General features: G+C 42.4%; 2 protein-coding genes across 2 annotated transcripts; one reads left to right on the top strand and one right to left on the bottom strand.

Annotated features, from left to right (window-relative positions):
• Positions 1-130: 130 nt before the first annotated feature.
• Positions 131-5,143, bottom strand: pycr3 (pyrroline-5-carboxylate reductase 3). The gene is given in 7 exon segments (XM_041240242.1): positions 131-565; positions 1,290-1,334; positions 1,336-1,383; positions 1,578-1,584; positions 2,293-2,366; positions 3,159-3,258; positions 5,061-5,143. Coding segments are annotated over 7 exon segments (540 nt in total). The 3' UTR covers positions 131-382.
• Positions 5,144-7,154: 2,011 nt separating this feature from the next.
• On the top strand, positions 7,155-18,089 carry LOC121307919 (protein brambleberry-like). The gene is made up of 13 exons (XM_041240241.1): positions 7,155-7,409; positions 8,293-8,421; positions 9,428-9,613; positions 11,113-11,335; positions 11,718-11,834; positions 12,836-13,015; positions 14,833-15,039; positions 15,289-15,412; positions 15,653-15,711; positions 15,957-16,093; positions 16,679-16,779; positions 17,040-17,068; positions 17,308-18,089. The coding sequence occupies exons 1-13, from the start codon at positions 7,155-7,157 to the stop codon at positions 17,475-17,477; spliced, it is 1,917 nt and encodes a 638-aa protein (XP_041096175.1). The 3' UTR covers positions 17,478-18,089.
• Positions 18,090-18,721: the final 632 nt, after the last annotated feature.

Here is an 18,721-nt window from a genome sequence, read left to right as displayed (position 1 = left end):
CATCACTATCTGAAAGCATGGCTTGTGCAAACAGATTTATTTGACCTGGTGTAGTAGCAGATATTACATTTTTAAATAGACACATATTTACTAGAACGTTTTTCTTTAAAAACTGGGCATTTGAGGCCTATATAAATTAAGTATGAATTATCAAATTATTTTGTTTGTCACAACCACATGGTCCCTGTCGCACATTGAAACATATTAAACAACATGATAAACCATGGGAAACTATGGGAAACGCATTGTATAACTATGGGAAGAGCATGGGGAAACTGCAGATTTACTGTGGTGAACTTTACTAAGGGTCTAACACATAGCAGGCTTTCGTGATGAATAAGTCAGTGTGAAGGCAAAACGATTTCCACTGAGCTGATCTGCCCTATTTGCCTCCCAACTCGCGGGCCCACTCAATCGCTGCCTCTGCGGCCCCCATGGCAGCAGCTCGAAGCCCCCCTCTCTCCAGAGCGTTCAGCCCGAAGATGGTGGTCCCACCGGGGGTGCAGACGTCAGCCCGCAGCTGTGCTGGGTGTGGCCCAGAGTCTCTCAGGAGCCTGCCGGTGCCCTGGAACACACACACACACACACACACAGGCAGAAACGTTACAAATTCAATCACAAACGTGTCCTCAATGTTGAACACATGCACACTAGTTTTATTAAAGAGCAAATAGCTTCAATTTTGGTTTATTTTTTCACCTTTCCTTTTTATGCTGTTTGCTATAATGCTGAGTGGTTCTGGCTGCTGATCCAGTGTCGACTCATTTTTCTCTATATACTTCTTTACTGAACAGACAACATGGCCTTTCCACGTGGCTGCCATACCTACTTATACTGTGAAACTTTGGACTGCATGGCTTTTTTAGATCCACCAAAATATATTTCACAGAAGAGGCACTGCAAAAGTAATCAAGATCCATTTGTTTTCACATACCAGTGACATTCACTTAAACACATTCTTTGGAAACTATCAGAAGTTTCAACAGACCTATGTATTTTTATTTTAAAATGAGTAATTTATAGGTTTAACTCCCTCATAATAATGCATAGGCATACATGGGCTTCAACCTATGTGCACACTGTTGTCTGTGACAGTAACATTCATAAAAGACCACAATAAAGCATTGCAAACAGATTTCCACTTTATTGCGTTCTCTTCTAAAATTGTCCTGCATATAATCCCATGCATTTATCTCTTGTATAACCACACACCCTATCACCCTATACATAAGCGAATGCACCTATTTGTGCCACTATATCTTATATCAACACCCACAGCAACCACTCACCAGTACTGCCTGTGCTGCAATCCTATTGGCCAGAACGCTGGGGGCATGCCGTCTTGACCGCACCCTCAGCCATCGCCTCTGCCAACATGTACACCTGGGGGGTGAATGAGAACGCAGGATTACAAAGTTAGAAACTCACACTAGCCCTGCTGCACCCAGTCCTGTTGTTCAGAACTTCCCTTAATGCAGTCTATTATTAAAATGATCAAGAGCAGGGCTTTTAACAATCAGGCCCCTGCTAAATGAGAACTGCTTGCATGTCTCATCACAGCAGGAATAAGCCTCAACCTTGAGTCTGTAGGGTTACAGAAAGGAGTTGTTCATGCAGCTATAAGAAAGTCTGTTTAACATTGAACTCCTGGCTTGTGCTTATTTAAATAATAGACTTAATTGACAGTAGTGTTATGCCTCATTTCCACTGCTGCTCTGGCCAACAAAAACATGTTTCCGTGCTTTTTTTAACCTCGGAAGCTCTTTGTCCTGCGTCAAAAGGTCACTGATAGTATTGTGCTGTGTTTTAAAGATCCCTGTAGCAGTGCTACTTTGAGAATAAAAAAATGCCTGTGCAATGGAAGCTGCAATTGAAAGAATGCTCGTCGCTATTTCTACTGTCACTACATAATATTTTAGATCCAATTGCCAAACCCTTTCAAAGAAGACAGATGGAAAGTAATAGCGATGATGACAATTTCATTCCACGCTGCAATACACGTGTGCTATCGTGCAGCTCTGCTCCCGTCGGCTTCTTATCCAGCACACGCCTCCCTGCTATGTGATTAGAGGCCACTGTTGTCAGTATGGAATCACCCTTTTTTAGGGCAGCCGGCAGTGGAAACTGGGTTTTAGTGTCAAGCCCTGGGATTGCCAGCAGTACTTGATATCCTAATCAGCTCCTTCACAAGCCCTTTGGCAGTGCAGATTTATTAGGTCTGCGATGTCTGTTCATGTCAATAAACGCCTCCAGCCCCTCCTCCACCAACATGCCCGAGACCCTCAACAGAACAGCAGCACCCCCTCCTGGACCACACAGGGCAGGTTTGGCATCAACCTCAGGACCATTGAGCCAGTTGGGAGCAGCTGAGAGAGAGAGAGAGACAGGAAGAGAGGGGGAGAGAGAGAGGGAGATTGGGAGAGAGGGGAGAGAGATAGAGGGGCAGGGGAGAGAGAGAGTGGGAGAGGGGGGAGGGAGTGAGGGGCAGGGGAGAAGAAAAGCGGGAGAGAGGGAAAGACGGGGAGAGAGTGAGGGGCAGAGGAGAGCGGGAGAGAGGGGGAGGGAGGAAGGAAGGGATGAGAGAGCATAGGAAGAAATGTGGGGAAAGGGAGAGGTAGAGCCAAGGTCTACTGTACATATGAAGTTATTATAAATTATGTTTTAATTAAAAGAAAATAACACAGTACATGATATACGCCAGAATTCTGTATAGCCGGGTGGCAGCACATTATAAACGGGAGCACTTCTAACAGAAAAATAAAATTGCCTTACCTTAAACATACAATAAGACAAAGAACTTGAATAATAAGAAGAAATTAAATGTTGTGTTTCTGGCAGAGCTTCACCCAGCATGCGAAACTGATCTAGTCTGCTAGCAGTGCAAACAATCCACCTGTAAGACGGACAGCTCAGGTTTTTCAGCTGGGCAGCTGAAAAAGCCTGGGAAGAACCCTGAACACATTAAGATGTTCTGGGATATTCTGAATTGTGGTGTTTTCATTGGCTGAGACAACTGATAGAAGTGTCCAGTGTCTGCTCTTCTGTTATTTCCAGCAGCCAGGAGCCCAGTCTCTGGTTTCTTGCTTGACTGGTAAGTTTTATAGGGTTCCTAACTTTGAGGTTCTCCTGTACTATGTTACTGGGGGTAGTCAGTGTACCCCTATGTGTCGCCCACACAGGGTTGCTATGGTGATGCCTGCTGCCATGGAGACGATGATGTGCTGTGAGGTGACGACCACAGAGACCACCTGGAGGACGCTGGGAATAGACCAGAAAGAGAACCGACTGACCCGCACCACCTCTTGGTCCTGACACCACAGTCCAGCAGGACAATACAGAACAAGCAAGCACTTCACTGGTCAGTTACAACTTGCAATGCACAGAACATGGGAGAAAAGCAGATCAATTACCAGGAAAACAACTTTATTAAAAATGCAAGTACAAACTGGAAATCTACACAGCAACCCCCGCAGCATGTCAAATCAAATGGTTTGTAGGCATGATGTAAAACAGAAAATGATCTGCATCATCACCGGTATGTCCAGAGGTTTCAAAACAAAAAGGAAAGTGTTAATTTCTCTTGGACACCAGCTGTAATGGAACTTTATTGAGAGAATCATAGAACACAGCTTGTAAAGACACTGCCTGGAAGACAGGCTGGTTCACCTGAAAAGTGGAAAGTGTAGAGTACAAATCAAAGGAGGTTGGGGTGAAGCACTGGCAAGACCACACTTAGAGTACTGTGTCCAATTCTAGTGACCACAGTACTGAAGGGATGTGGCCCTGGAGAGAGGGCAATGAAGAGCAACTAGACTAATCACAGGGCTTAAAGGAATGAGCCATGAATAAAGGTTGTGGGAACTGAATCTGTTTAGAACAAACAATAATTGGGGGGGGGGGCTTGACTGAAGTCTTTACAATCTTAAAAGGAGTTAACAAAGTGAATAATATTTTAATGGAACAAGCATTGAAGGACATGCCCCCCTCACCCCTCACTTCCCCAGATTGTTCAGTGAAGGTGCGCTCACCATCACATTGCCAGGACACAATTTACCGAATTAAATACAAAAAATAGTTGAATAGTTTTTGCACACCAAGCTACAAGCACCCACACTGAAGGCACAGCAAGTACTACAATTACTCCAGTACACTATATAACATATGTTGATTATTAATGCCTGTGCATGATAAGAATCCAGCTTTTACCATTCAACTTTGTCATGTATAGGGCAGCCACCCTAACAATGGAAAGTAAATGCGATACTTCTTAAAAAAAAAAGGAAAGGTGCAGGATGCCCCTGACATAAAATTATTGCAATATTAATACTGTGAAAATGTAAAATATATTGTGTACAAACCAGTGCATTGAACTGTAATATCTAGTGGAAGACATGCTGTTTAAAATCAGTTTTTTTTTTGTTTTAACATACAGTCATATCGTTTGCAGCTCAGCAAGTCCTATTGTTAGCTCCATTCAGGGTAGCCATTGTATTGCCCACTGCTATCTACTGTACATCAAAAAAATCAACATCAACGAAAATAAGCAAATAAACAGCAAAGATGCTGTCCACTGTTTAGTATTGTTGCTGTGCGCCTTGATTGAAAAGTTTGGATTTCTTACTGTTTCTGACTGTATTTTAAATGGCTGCCCTGGAATGGAAAGGGTTAATAAGTTGGTTACGTGTTTAAAATATTAGCACTGACTTGGTTTGACAACCGGCACTGTAGCAGGCGCATCTCTGTTTAATCCACATAGTGGAGAATGTGGACTATAAACAAACCAGACAGTCAACAGTGAATGTGATGACGTACTATACTGTGTGAGTGTAACAAAGTGTAAAAACTACAAAAGAATGTGGTAAACACCACACAACAAGGAATTGTATTTGAGTATAAAACATGGCCATGTGGGGCTCTGCCGCTTTAACAACCTGTGTGTTCAGTCCTGCTTGCTGTGGCTTGCCCGCTGAGGGGTACTCTCCCTCAGACACAAGTGGTTAATCTATTTCTAGCCTTGTATAGTCTGGACAGGTAGCCCGAGTTCGCTGCGCTAGTAGTACAGGAGGATTCCCTGGGCGATTCCATGAGCCATCTTCCCGGCTCCGATGAAGCCCATTTTGATCTCTCCGAGGTCCAGCGCCATCGTCGGGTCAAATTGTACAGGTTGACTACTTACTGCACGTTTGGGAATTGGTTCCGTTATTTAATGTTACTATGAGTCTTGTCCCGTTGGTTAATCCTTTCGGGGCTTTATTCACGATTTAAGCCAGTACTACTCACTCTTGATAGCCGTAGTGCAACGCAGATGAAACCTGAACATTAGCCGGTGTTGAACTATTACTACACTAGCAGCACTACATAGCGACGAGTGACATTCATAAATATCAAAATTATGTGGCAATATAACCGAATAATATATTAATGGGCGCAAAAGCCTTTAGAATAAATAGAATTTGCTTTGGTCCAAAACTGTAATCGAGTTGTACTTCTAGACAACATTTACAATATCTCTGAAAGTTACAGCACGTTGTTTGCTTCAGAGGGAATCGTGCAGTTCTACTAATTCTAGCTACCGCTACAGCAAATTACCCTATCCCAAGTTTGAATTGGTCCTTGGTATTCACAGAATGGATTTTGGAGAAAAGCCCACAGGTGATCATGTGTAAGCTTTCACTCGGAAAAGACACAAGCTTCCGCGATACCCATCCCCTTACTGCTGTAAAACGATACACCTGTGACTTGGTTGGACAACCTACAGTCCTGGAATTCCCACTTGTCAAGCCGGGTGACGAGTTTCCCTGCTTTACACGTACGGAAATGAAGTACAGTGCTGTATGTCTAACTATAAAATAATAAACTAACTAACTAACAAACGCGTTGTTTTTCATGTGGGTAGTAACATTATTTTTTAATTCATGCTAATAAATAAACAAGATATAAATACACATGCACGTTAACAACGAGAGGACATGAAACGATCCAATCACCAATGAGACAGGGGTCAGCTCCTTAACATTTTATATAGGGTGCATCAAATTGTAAAAATAAATCATAGATTTTAAAATAGCTCATGGATTTTTTTTTTTAATTATTATTTTTTTTTTTTACCTTTAATTTAACTATTGGTTTCCAATTTTAATATAAACATAAGACGGTTTACATTTAAGAAACTTAGCTTTGTGTATATGGTATTCTAATATAACAATAATAAGAAAAAAATATATATATTTATAATGCCAGACCTTAATACTAAAAGTTTCTGATTTGTATTTTTGTACCCTCATTTACATGCTCAATTCTGATTGGCTGTCCACCAGACATTTAATATTTTCCCGGGAAATCGGAATTTTGCACAGGTGGTGCTGGTGATTTCAGTGCAGTCTTACGTTAGTTTGCAGAGGGTCAGTTTAACAGGTGGAGTGTGCTGATCAGGTATTTGCGTGCTCTTCTGTAAGAAAATAAAAACTGCTGCGGTTCTGGTAAGTACTGTTGCTTGATTAAACTACTGGTAGTCTTTGTATGTGAAAACCGTTACTATTTATTAATGTACTTGGGGAGGTAAATCTAAATGCGTGTATATTTTACCGTGCACAATTATATAGGTATGCCAAGCGATGCATGTTAGTTTCTGGAATAACACACACACACATTTTAAAATCAGTTCTGTTTGTACGCATTGTAAAATGCCACCTTTGATTAGTTCATTGAAAAATATTTTAAAATTAGTTTAAAATATATTTTAAAGATTTAAAATAAACTTTACACATTTCTGTTCTCAAGACATTGACTTCTTAAGATGAATAAAAATGATATATAAAGGGTAAACATCCTAGCGACTACACTGGTGTCATATCCGCAAGATATCGGTTCAATAAAGGGTTTTTGATTTTAGCAGTACAGCACATTTAAGCGCATTGGTCACAGCTTTACACACAGCTTGTTTTCAAGAACATGGGCAACAAAAGTAGATTTTTATATTGTATAATGCCAGTTATATCTGTATATTAAGTCCCGGTGTTACAGTAAACACTTTGACAAACTGCATTAATACTCGATTTACATTTTTTGGTGAACAAAAGTACACCTTTATAAAGTTTAACTTATGCTCCGACGAATCGAGGTCCGATCTGTTATGTGTCACCAGCAGGTTGAGGATGGCTTTCTGTGTAAATCCGTGTCTCGTTGCCCGGGCCCTGGTCCTCGGTGTGTTGTGTGGCCGTGTCGGGCTGGTGGTGGGGTTTTTCGGCTGGATGAAGGAGACGCCCACTACTGTGGAACCCCCTCCCGTGGTCTTGTCGGTGAACACGCACGGAGAAACTCCGCCATTCGAGATGACCACTGCAGACGACCGCTTCCTCGCCGAAGCCAAACAACTGGAGTTGTCACCTCTCGACAGCTGTCACTACCAGGTAGCCTACCACTGCACACAGGATGGCTTTGCTGGAAGCTCGGTTATTAAAATATCCATCACTGTTATTTGTTGGGTGATTCCCCAGTGTCTACAGATGTGTTTGTAAGGTGCCTTTTTCACAAGCTGCACTAGTTGAAGAGGTTGAATTCTGCCATCCTGCAATAACTGAGGATGACAAACGTAATCTACTCAGCTGTTTTATAATAGTCAAACCCTTTTAATATTGTGTCAGAGACTGAGCAAAAATGTCTGGGGTTGAGGAAGATAAGCACCAAAATACACAAGTACTGAAACAGCAAATTCCTTTTCTTCATGCAGGTATTGTTGCATTGATTACAGTAGTTGTCATTAATAAGATGTGCACAGTAAACCTAGCCTGCACATTGTTGTGTTACTTTATATGTTGCAACGCCAATACTTTCATGTAAACCTTTTTCTGCTTTTATTTCCCAGTGGAGGATGGAAATCTGCTGTATGGTTTATGTCTGTTATATAACCAGAGTGACAGTAACCAAAGCTATTGTTGACAATCTGATAATATTGTATTGACTGTCATTATATTCTGGCGGGGACATTTCAATATGGTAATAGAGCAGATGGTAACAACCCTTTTTTATTAAAAAAAAAAAAAAAAAAAAAGTGGTTATCCATCATTCTGCAAGGTTAAACTTGTGTCTCGGCTTTTCAAAATATGTTTGATATCAAATCCTAGATACCAAAAGTGAAAAATCAGACCTGAATGAACCTGCTTGCAGAGGGAAGGCAGGGCAATCATTTTAACAGCGCAGTGCTGGTTGAGAAGTGAGTCTGTGGCAGTGGAAACAACTTGAGTTGAGCAAACAGCAGTGATAACCAGGCACTATTCCTCTGGTGTTTCCTAGGTGATTGCCCAGCTGAAATCCTCCTGCAGTGGCCTATCAGAAGAAGAGATTGCCAAACTGGGCGTGGTCTTGTTCAACTGCCAAGCCGAGGTGGAAGGACGAAAGACCTACCCCTGTACCACAGAAATGGTACAGCTCACACTCCAGATGACAAGCTAAGCGCCTCTTATCTTTACTGTAGCAATGTAATTAGTATATAGTGAATAGTTTAATGATTGGGTAAGTGGTATATAAGAATGACATGTCATTGGGTAAGCAAATGAGGTGTTAATAGCATGGTAAAGTATATTAATGACTGACTTTACAGTATGTGGAATAAGTACTTGCTGGATAAACGGCAGTATATCCCCAGAATCTGCTCAAAGTTAATGCCAGGTTTCATGACAACTGGATAAGCAATTTCACATGTGTACGCCCACCTCCCCTCTATCTCCTTTAATGGGGAGCTCATCCACTGCTAGGGGTAATAAGTAGGAAATTAAACCATTTAAACAGTGTTCTACTACAGGACGGGTTTAGCCAGCGTGCTTTCTGCTGAGCTGCAAGCTGTCGGCACCCGTGTTCCAATTTGTACTGATTTAACAGTTCATAATCTTTCCCTACTGTTGCCCGGGTATGTGACAAACGGGTAGTACTCTTTGTACTGTTAAGTGAATTATATGAATTGGTCTCTGTAGTTAAACATTTACATCTGTAGTTTTTATTGACTCTTTTGACGTATCGTGATAAGGCTTTTAATGAGTCTGACGAGGACAATCTGCATTCTTAAGAATGAGCAAGTGCAGTCAGAATGGAGCGCATTTAACATGTTTAATACACAGAAGACTATCGAAGCTGTGTCTGAGTAGTGGCTACCATTGAGTCAGCTAAACTTGTTTTTTTATTGCCATTAGTAATTATACATTTGTGTTTTTATAATACCTTGCTGGTTATCAGAATACATGGTGAAAAAATAAATAAATTCTTTAGGGGGGCAGTCAGTTTCAAATGTGAATCTGCAACCCGGATGCTGACGCGATTTTCTTGTGCCGTGTTTATTTCACTGTGGAGGATAAACAACCCTCTGGGTGCTTTTCCTCATCCCTGCAGTAACTCCAGGACTGCATGAACCCTCCTGGTGTCTTCTCTGTTACAGACGATCAAAGAGTGCACAGAGCCAATGGATGCAGACACCTGGAATGCCTACCACATCGTGAGCAACCGCGCGCGCTCTGTGTGCTACACCACGCGCCAGCAGCACTTCAAGAGGAGGACAGAGGTGACGGTCAACTCGCTCGTCGCCACGGCAGCCAGCCAGCTGGAGGCCATGCATGTGCTCAAGGTAAGACTGTCCTGTGTTCCTCTCTGCTGAATAAAATACAAGAGCTTTCTATGTGTCGCTGCCGGGTTAGAAACTCACACTAACCCTGCTGCAGCCAGGCCTGGGGTTCAGAAATGGCACCATGGATAAAGCGCAAACCTTTTACACGCACTCAGAAATGCACATCACTTTTCTTGAGTTCCACACACTAATTGTAGGTCTTCTCTTCCAGCTCAGAAAGCAAGGTTTCAGTTCATCACCAAGCCTACAACAGGGTTGGAACCTCACCAGTCCTGCGTTTCAGAACTACCCCCAGTGAAGTAGATTATTGAAATGATGAGAGGCCAGGAGTCTGTGCAGTCAAACCCTACAGACTCACAGGTGTCTTGTGCTGCAATGAGAATCGGTTACTTCAGAGCATATGTACCAGGGGCAGGATTGTTCAAACTCTTGTCACCTACCTGAGCATTTCAATAATCTACCTAAACATGGGAGGTCAATGGCAATGCACTCTCCATGTAGTCTGCAGGTGTGTGTTAAAGATCTTGGTTGCAGTGAACACAATGTAACGGCTATCTGCCCCCTAGAGGTGTGTAAACTGGGTATAAAGTGAGTCTATGAATTCAATACCAAGTCATATACGCAGCACTGCTAAATGTATTCCCCAAGTGCTGTTAATTCAATTAAATGTAATTAATATAACAGTCCTATAAAGTCAAGGAGTGAAATACTTTCATTTTGTAATTGTCTTAAATTAAGTTAATGTGCAAATATGTCACTAAACCTTTTATTGATGTATATGAACTGTTTCATTCCATTGCTCCAATGTGTAATTCAGAACATCTTTTAATTCTCATCATGAAATTCAAGCCCAAATATTACGAAGTTGCTTTGCCTTTTGAGAATGTAACATGGAAACAAACGTGTTGCATTGTGATGCAGCTGTTGTTTGATCATATTTTGTAAATTCAATTAATGTACTGAGCAGCTTCTGTGTTTAAATATTATTGGATTAACAAGCTTGCTGGAGTTATTGGCACCTTATCTATCTCACAGTTGCCAATGCATAATGGGTCACTTTCATACAAACATAATTGCATTTAATTTCTTGCAAGGTCTTTACAGTGTGTGTAAAATATAACTTAATAAACCACATATATACGAGAGAACATAGATTAAATACAAAATCATTAATTCTGCCCCTCTCCCTCACACTTTCCCACACTAGCAGAGACCCCCAGGGTTAAAGTGATCATTCCCTTCCTGTTTGAGATCAGCTGATCCCGCAGTTAGCTCTGTGCGTTTTTACATTGTAATTGGTGTTAAGGTAGTACTGAGTTTGGTATTAACTGGAGATGACCCTCAGATAGTATGTACTTGCTACTATGCTGTAACGTACCCCTTGATCCATACTAAATTCAAAACTACACTACAATTGATCCAGGGAGTTTTAAAACCCAAGACTGGGTGCAACAGTGCCTGTGTGAGTATCTAACACTGGAATAACATCTCTCCGGCAGGACGGCCAGGCTGAGCTGAAGGAGCTGACAGCCTCGTCTCTGGAGAAGGTTCTGAGCAGTCAGAGTTCTCTTCTTGAGCAGCAGGGGGCGCTGCAACAAGGGCAGGACGAGCTGGAGTCCTCCATTGACATCAACCTGGAGCGCCTGGCGCAGGAGAAGGCGCTCATCGCCAGTGGGCACCAGCTCGTGGCGCAGCTCATCGAGGGCATCACACTCCGCATGGGTGAGGGGGGTGGAGGCTGAGGTCAACACTGCCATGGGGGAGGGGAGAGAGGCAGGGGAGTTCAGGGTCTAGTGAAACTAAACCCGATCCTTTTACAAATCATTAAGGAGATTACCCAGAGAAGATTATTAAATGTAAATAAACAAACAAGGTACAAGCAATATGTTGAATTGAACTGGAGGAGGTATGGTCAAAGGTGGGTGTGAGTGTGTGGCCAGTATACCTTTACTGAGCAATATATAGTGTTGAGCATCACAGGCATAGTTATTAATATTGGTTGTCTCTGCTTCACATCTGAAACATACCTGGTGCTGCTGCAGGAGAGTAGTAGTGAGACTGGTTAAAACAGGATGTTGTGTGTTAATGTTTGGCTCTCTTTCAGACAACGTGAGCAAGCACCTGAAGGGCCAGGGTGAGGACCTGCAGGAGGGTCACCAAGCCATCCTGGCTGACCTGGCTGAAGTGAGGAGCCGGGCCCAGGACATCTACTCCAAGATAGGTACAGACCTGCCCCTCCTCAACTGAATTCAATACAAGGACCCCCCAAACACAGTGTGGGGGGCGGGGTGGGGCAGCGGGGATCACCTAACATGCCTTTGTTAGCTGTGCAGCTGTAGACATGACATTCTTAACCAATCATCGAGATCCCTTTTGCACAAATAATTCCTGAAAACAGCAATTCTTCATGCAAGTTAAACAAGCCGTTGACAAGGAGATCGTGGAGAAGGTCATACACGTGTCTGTCTGTCTGTCTGTCTGTGTGTTCGTCTCTCTGTCAGAATTATATTTTTGCATATATAGTGTCTAGAAAACCTCTTCTGCAACTGTGATAAATTGGTTTTCGTAATAATTTAATTCCTAAAACCAGGTTCTGGAGATAGATGGCTACAAGGTGGGACAAATCACTTTGTATGCTGGTGGCCATTTGGCCACTAGCTGTCAAAGCCTGGTGGCCAAGTGAACTTTTATGGTGGCAAACATTTTCTAACGGGGAAAATATGAGGAGGCATGTATTTCACATGCATTGCTTTTGCATGCTTTGTTTTCATATAAAGTGTGTGTTTTTTGGGAGTTTTTTTTTTTTTAATTCTTTTAAATTGTGGGAGGGAAACTATATATACAATTGATATGCCAGAGAACTAACTCCATAGAATTCCAGGGAACTATTTACATAAAATGCAGGAAATTGAACTATATTAGTCAAATGTCAGAGGAGATAACTATATAAAAAAATCCAAGGAAGTGAACACATTTATTTATTTTTCAGTTACAGTCCTAGACAAGCTGGCTAAATATTAACACTGTTAGCTCTTTCTTCTAACCAAGCTAGTCGTGGGAACTCAATGGTCTGTAGCACTGAGCACACCTGCAACACAGAATTTAAAAGCTGTGACCCCCTATACTGTAAATGCTTAGTCGCCATTACAATCTACTGGCCGTATTCAAATTGAAGGTCAGGTGGGTGTTTGTCGGTGGTTGATCTCCTGTCTCTCCTCTCAGACTCAAACCTGTCTGGATTCCTACGTTATCAGAACCGCACAACTCGCTACTTCGAGCAATTGATGGGGAACCTGCAGCGCATGAACAGCACGTTGGGGACGCTGCTGCACTACATGGACAGGATGCAGGGCAGCGTGGAGAGCAGGCTACGGCACATCCAGGGCTTCATCAGCTGGGTCGGTAAGAAGAGGGAGGATAGCGGCTGCAGAGGGCTGTTACTGACATGCATTATAATATAAAGTGTCTCCAACTGCTATGTATACTGCATGCAGTAAGGCCCGTGAGGGTGTCCATATACGTCGAAAAAATATACACACGCTTCGGGGTGTTGTGCAGCATGAGATGAAGTCGAGTATACAGAGACCCTGGCCTTATTGCATTTATAATCCAGGTCAGACAGTGGATTTAAAAAACAAAACAAAACAAAAAAAAAATTAAATCTCCTTACGCCAATAAAGAGACCACAAAAGTAGTCCCATTTATAACTTAACTACAAACCAAGTTTAAACTGAAAAAAAAAAAATATATATTTTTGTGTTTAATTGTGCATTGCCATTAAAGATCCACCAGAAGGCAGAGGTGAGATGGCATTTTTTTATTTTTTTTCTCCTGAGTGCAAGAAGCTGTTTCAGCAGAAAGAGATTTTAAACGACGTCATGGATTTCAGTAATTTAAGGTCTGTGTCAGAGAGGGGTCGATAATGTGCACAAGTGTCTCTTTGGTTTCTTTAGCGTTTACAAACCACTAAATACGTTATTTGAAGTGACAGTCGGGTGAGTGTCTGTATATTGATAGTTTTGTTTTCATTTAGACAGTGGTTTATTCCAGCTCAAACTAGTAATGTAGCTTGAAATTATACCTTGTTATAAAATTTCTCTATGGCCATTTCCATAGAAACCCCTCTGTATTTTATAAAGATTCTTAAGATGTGTGTTTTCCACATTGATAATTCGTTTTGTTTCAGCCAGTCCTGAAGACTATCTGAATTAATTTTTTTGGTATTTCCATTTGCTATCTTCCAGTTCATTTAATTGTTCTTCATCCAAATCGGCATGTCTACTTTGGGATTTTTTTTTGCTGGTAATTGGTCACTCTGTTTTACAGCTACTGTACATCTGTAACTGTAAACAAGATAGCTACCAGTATTTTAAATTTTGTGAGGCAGCAGTGATTTCGAAAGCTCCAACTGTCTATATCCATCAATATATGGACAGCCGGAACCCTGCTCGACCAAGCACATTGCTTGTTCCATTGCCAGCCCTGGATTGTATATTTGTGTGTATGCAAATAAATTGCACAGTAACGCCCTTCAGCTAGAAAGAACCTGGCCCTTGGACCCCAAATAAAAAAAAAAAAAAAAAAAAAAAAAAAAAAAAAAAGATAATATTGTAATGTCTGTGAAGTGAAGGAACATTGGAGTAGGAGGGGCTGTGTATCACATCGGTGGAACAGCCTATAGGCTGCAGGCACATAACACAGGAGCTGCTGGTGATTGGTTGTGCAGTGGGATGAGGCGAGACTAACTAGGGCTAAAGAACAGTGACAGTTTGTTGTTGTGAAACAGAGACAATTTAAAAAAAAAAAAAAAAAAAAAAAGCGGATCAGATTAACTTCCTATAGGTTGATTTTGAATAAAAGTTCAGCTTCAATTTGTGATTTTTGCTTTTTGTACTGTGTGAATTCTTTAACAAACAGGATAAAGCAAAGGCAGAATAGTATATACGAGACAAACGGATACATGTAATTCTACTTTTGTTCACAATATCGCCTCATTAACTTACTCCAACAGTTTAGCATTCATTTTGTTTGTCCTTTCACTGTAACGAACCCCACGATATAACGAAGAAAAGGCTCGGACCCCAACAGGTTTGTTATAGCGAGGGTGTACTGTGTGTGTAATTTTATATATAATATATAAACATTCTATAAGTCTTGCCTGTTGTATCTTTAGTAATGGCAGCCAAGTTCTCTCCACCCTCCTGTGCCCTATCTCTCAGGTGTTAACCTCGCTGCAGTGTCCACCTGTGTCCTGCACACTGTCTATTTTCTGCTGGCTGCTCTACTCATGACTTTCCTGCAGACTCCTGGCCTGCCCCGCGCCATGCTCCTGGTGCTAGTTGTTCTGAACGCGCTGTCTGAGCTCAACCAGCAACCCGCCTTGGACTTCTGCAGCCTCACCATCCTCCTGGTGCTCACCGCCATCGGTAAGAGCCACAGGTTGGGTACTGGGAGTCACTTCAGCCATGCAGGAATAAAGGAATAGGTCAGTGTGGTTTGATGGCTGCAACGGACTAGTTTCTTTTCTAGCACTGTTGTCTAGAACTAGAACATGTGCTGTTGCACTAAAATAAACCACGCTGACCTCTGCCTTTCCTGCTGTGCTGTTTAGACATGGTGGCTGGCAGTTTGCGATTTTGCCTTAACTGCTTTTGCTCCTGCTGTTGTGCTGGCAGGTAACTGGTTCCTGCTGCGGCTGGTGAGCGGTTGTTCTGGTATGAGCCGTCAAAGATCCCAGGTTGCCCTGCCTGCCTCCAGCACTGCCCCCTCCTCGGGGCCCCTCTCCTCCACGCCAAACAGGTGAGGGGCTTTCGGCGGGGCTCATCACAGGGTCCAGCGTTCGTTCGCTGTATGTGCATTTGAGATCTTGAGGTTGAACCAGAAAGGTGTTTTTCATAGGACATTTGGTGGTAGGGTTGTAATCTTTTTAAATGCCGTCGTGAAGGCTGGGCGCAGACCCAAGCCAGCGGTCTTGATCCTGCTGAACGAGTTGTGCATTTCCACGCCTTGCTCCCCCTTGACATGCTTCTGTCCCTGCAGGGACCTGGCTGATATGAAGAATGATCTGCCGGCACTGGAGCAGGACAGCTGTCTCTTCGGTGAGCTTGTGAATGACAAAACCATCACCTGAGTAAGACTCCCATTGCATAGCAGTTTGATCCATACCTGGTGCTTTGTTACCTCTATCCTGGGGCTAATCAAGCTTGCAGTAAAACCTGGAATGAGTGAAACTGCTATGCATTGTGATCTCTTTGCTGTGTGCCTTGTATGAATGCAGAATACTAAGTGTTGCAAGGTTGTTACAGATAATAATCAACTATTCCCCCCCCCCCCCCCCCCCCAGATGAGGACAGCCTGGCGGACTTCTCTCGGCAGGGGGCTGAGCCACTGCCCCCTCGGTTGTTGAAGATGTGCCCCCGATCTGAGGGGAACCCCAATCACTCCACCCCGCTGCTGAAGAAGAGAGCCAGCCTGCCTGTGGTGAGAGAATGTGCTCCTTCCATAATCTACTGGTTTTGGTTGATTTACAGCTGGGCCATGTTGACAGTAAATTGTATGAGTCCTATATTTTCCTGTACAAGTGCCCATCACAGACTCTGTTTGTCAGTATTTGATTATACTGTAGAACTATGTAATTTGCATTGGTCACCTTTTCCACATTAATGCCCACAACACATTTGACACACAATGAACACTTACCAAATGTTTAAGTTGACTGTTCACAGTACTACGACATGCAGATCCTATGTTGTTAGGAGGTGCCTCCTTACAGATTTGTGGCTCAATCGTTGAACGTGGCAACTTGGTAGTAAAAACTAAACAACTGTGTTGGTGTGCTATATTATCCAGTTATTTGTCTATTCAGTGTTTTATAACGGTATCCTGGAGTCATAGGTAAGATTGTGCCAGTTGAATGGTGTTAGGGGGCCAAATGGGCACCACCTTAGAACCTGCTCAGACATATGAAAGGCTGCCTTTTTACGAGGGAGCACTGCATTGCTGTTCATGGTGAAAGATTGTTCCTGGAGATGCTTTTTGAGAAAGTTTGTTCTCCTGCCTTGTTAGGTGGCGCTAGAGAGAGTCCCCCAGAGACACCTGGGCTCCCTTCTCGATGGAATCTCAGAATCCAGGCCAGGCAGCCCCAACCAGTCCATGGGCAGCAATGGGTGAGCGCATTGCAACTCATAATTGGTGGCTTACTTTGAATACTTCAGTATATGTCTTTTTTTTTTATACCACTGCAACAAAATTACAAATACACTGTAATATGCATACTGCATATCCTTCAAAGCAAACCATTTTGCAAAAAGTTATTTACAAAATACGAAATACTTCATGATGGAAGTAGACACCGGATCTGAAGAATGCACTTCCATACACCCAGCTCGCCTGACTGGGTTGACAAGCTCTGTAGATTAACTTGCAGTACCTTCAAGTGCATTAGGGGGAACTACGGTATAGTACTGATTTATGGCAAATGTAGTAATTTACGATGATATACGGTATTAATGTCTTGGGCACTGGGTGGTGGAACGATGATTAACTTGCCCAAAGGCTGGTTTGTTTCCACCCCTTTCCGCCCATGACAAATCCTGTATATATCATAACGCATCCTCTAAATGAGTGTGAGCGAGATGTATAGAAGCACATTAAATAGAACGACTGGTCAATGTGTATTGAATGATCCTTGAAAGGGACTGGACTGACTTTGGCTTGTTTTTCTTGTAGGTCTATGTCCTCCATGTCTGGCAGACAATTATGCAGTGGCATCACCAAGACGGGGCTGCTCTGCAAAAAGACAGCGGTGAGGGGGTGGGAATTCTGTCATGTGCATGAGGCTGGACAAGCATTCTACACCAGCTAGAGCCTGCTCCACCAGACAGCACAACTACGACCCTGAAGAATAAGATCCACACACGCAACCAACACTCCAGCGCTGCTGTAGGCCAGCGTTGGAAGTTCTCGCTAGTCCTGCACCCAGTTCTGCATTTCCAAGAGGTTTAGGTATATTAAAAGGACCAGCAATCAGAACCTTCTACTGAATCTGAACTGCTTGCTCTTCATAAAACAGCATGTCTTACCTTTTTGAATCTGTAGGTTTTATTGGGAGGTGCTGTTCATGGAGCTATAGGGGAGGAAAAAATATTAAACGGGTTTGATTGCATGAACTCAGGCCTCCAAATCATATCAATATTATACTAAATTGAAGGTGTTTCTGAAACCCAGGACTGCATAGCAGGACTAGTGAGGTTCTAACCCTGTTATAGGCAGAACTGACGCCATGCTTTTAAGCTGGAAGAGAAGACCTACAATTAGTGTGTGTAACACTTGAAATGTGATGTGTGTTTTGTAGTCTATGTAAAAGGGAGGGCACATCAATGGGCTACAATGTAACAGTCTGACTGGCCATATACTGAACAGTTTTAATTCCCAGCTGTGCTCTGGGAGAGACTGCCACTGGTTGTGTTTGTATCCATGTCTGGTGTTTGTTTGTTTGTTTTTTTACTTTTGTAAAGCTTTTATTTTTTTATATTTTAATAAAGTCTTTTTTATGAAGATCTTAAGGTGGCGGTGTTGTCTCTTTCCATGTAGCTTTACTATTCTGCACCTGACCTTGAATGAAGCTGAACTGAGCAATACATTTACCAAAAAGCAGTCAATTGAATGAGGTCAAATCTGAAGCTGGGACTATGCCGATGCATCTGTCGTAAGGATTTTAAACTAAGCTGTAAATATGCCTGTCTCTGACATTTATCCTGTCATGACACTAAATACAAAGTCTGTGCTTTTGGTAACATGAACAAGTAAATCTGCTGCCTTCTATCCCAGATTCTGATACTTGGTAAGTAATTTTCAATACAAGCGGTGAACTCATTTGCTTTATTAGACCTTTTTAATTGTTTTCAGCTCTTAAACTATTGCAGAGTTCAAGTTCCTTGCACAGTGTTACAGCTAACTTGAAATATGTAACTGTTTAAAGCTGAAAACAATTAAGCAAATGATCAGTTCAATTATGGGTCTAGTTAAGTAATTGAGAGCTCAGTTGGAATGAAAACCAGCTGACACAGGGGTCCCCGAGGACAAGGGTTGGGAACCACTGATCTAGAC

Source organism: Polyodon spathula, chromosome 3 (assembly GCF_017654505.1).
Source record: "Polyodon spathula isolate WHYD16114869_AA chromosome 3, ASM1765450v1, whole genome shotgun sequence".
In the NCBI taxonomy this organism is placed as follows: domain Eukaryota; kingdom Metazoa; phylum Chordata; class Actinopteri; order Acipenseriformes; family Polyodontidae; genus Polyodon; species Polyodon spathula.
This window is presented reverse-complemented; position numbering and strand designations above follow the sequence as displayed.

Coding starts and splice junctions, on each gene's coding strand:
- LOC121307919 (XM_041240241.1), top strand. CDS start 7,155: ATGGCTTTCTGTGTAAATCCGTGTCTCGTTGCCCGGGCCCTGGTCCTC. Junction 15,040..15,288: donor CCTGGTGCTCACCGCCATCG/GTAAGAGCCACA, acceptor TTGTGCTGGCAG/GTAACTGGTTCCTGCTGCGG. Junction 17,069..17,307: donor GTGCATTAGGGGGAACTACG/GTATAGTACTGA, acceptor GATCCTTGAAAG/GGACTGGACTGACTTTGGCT.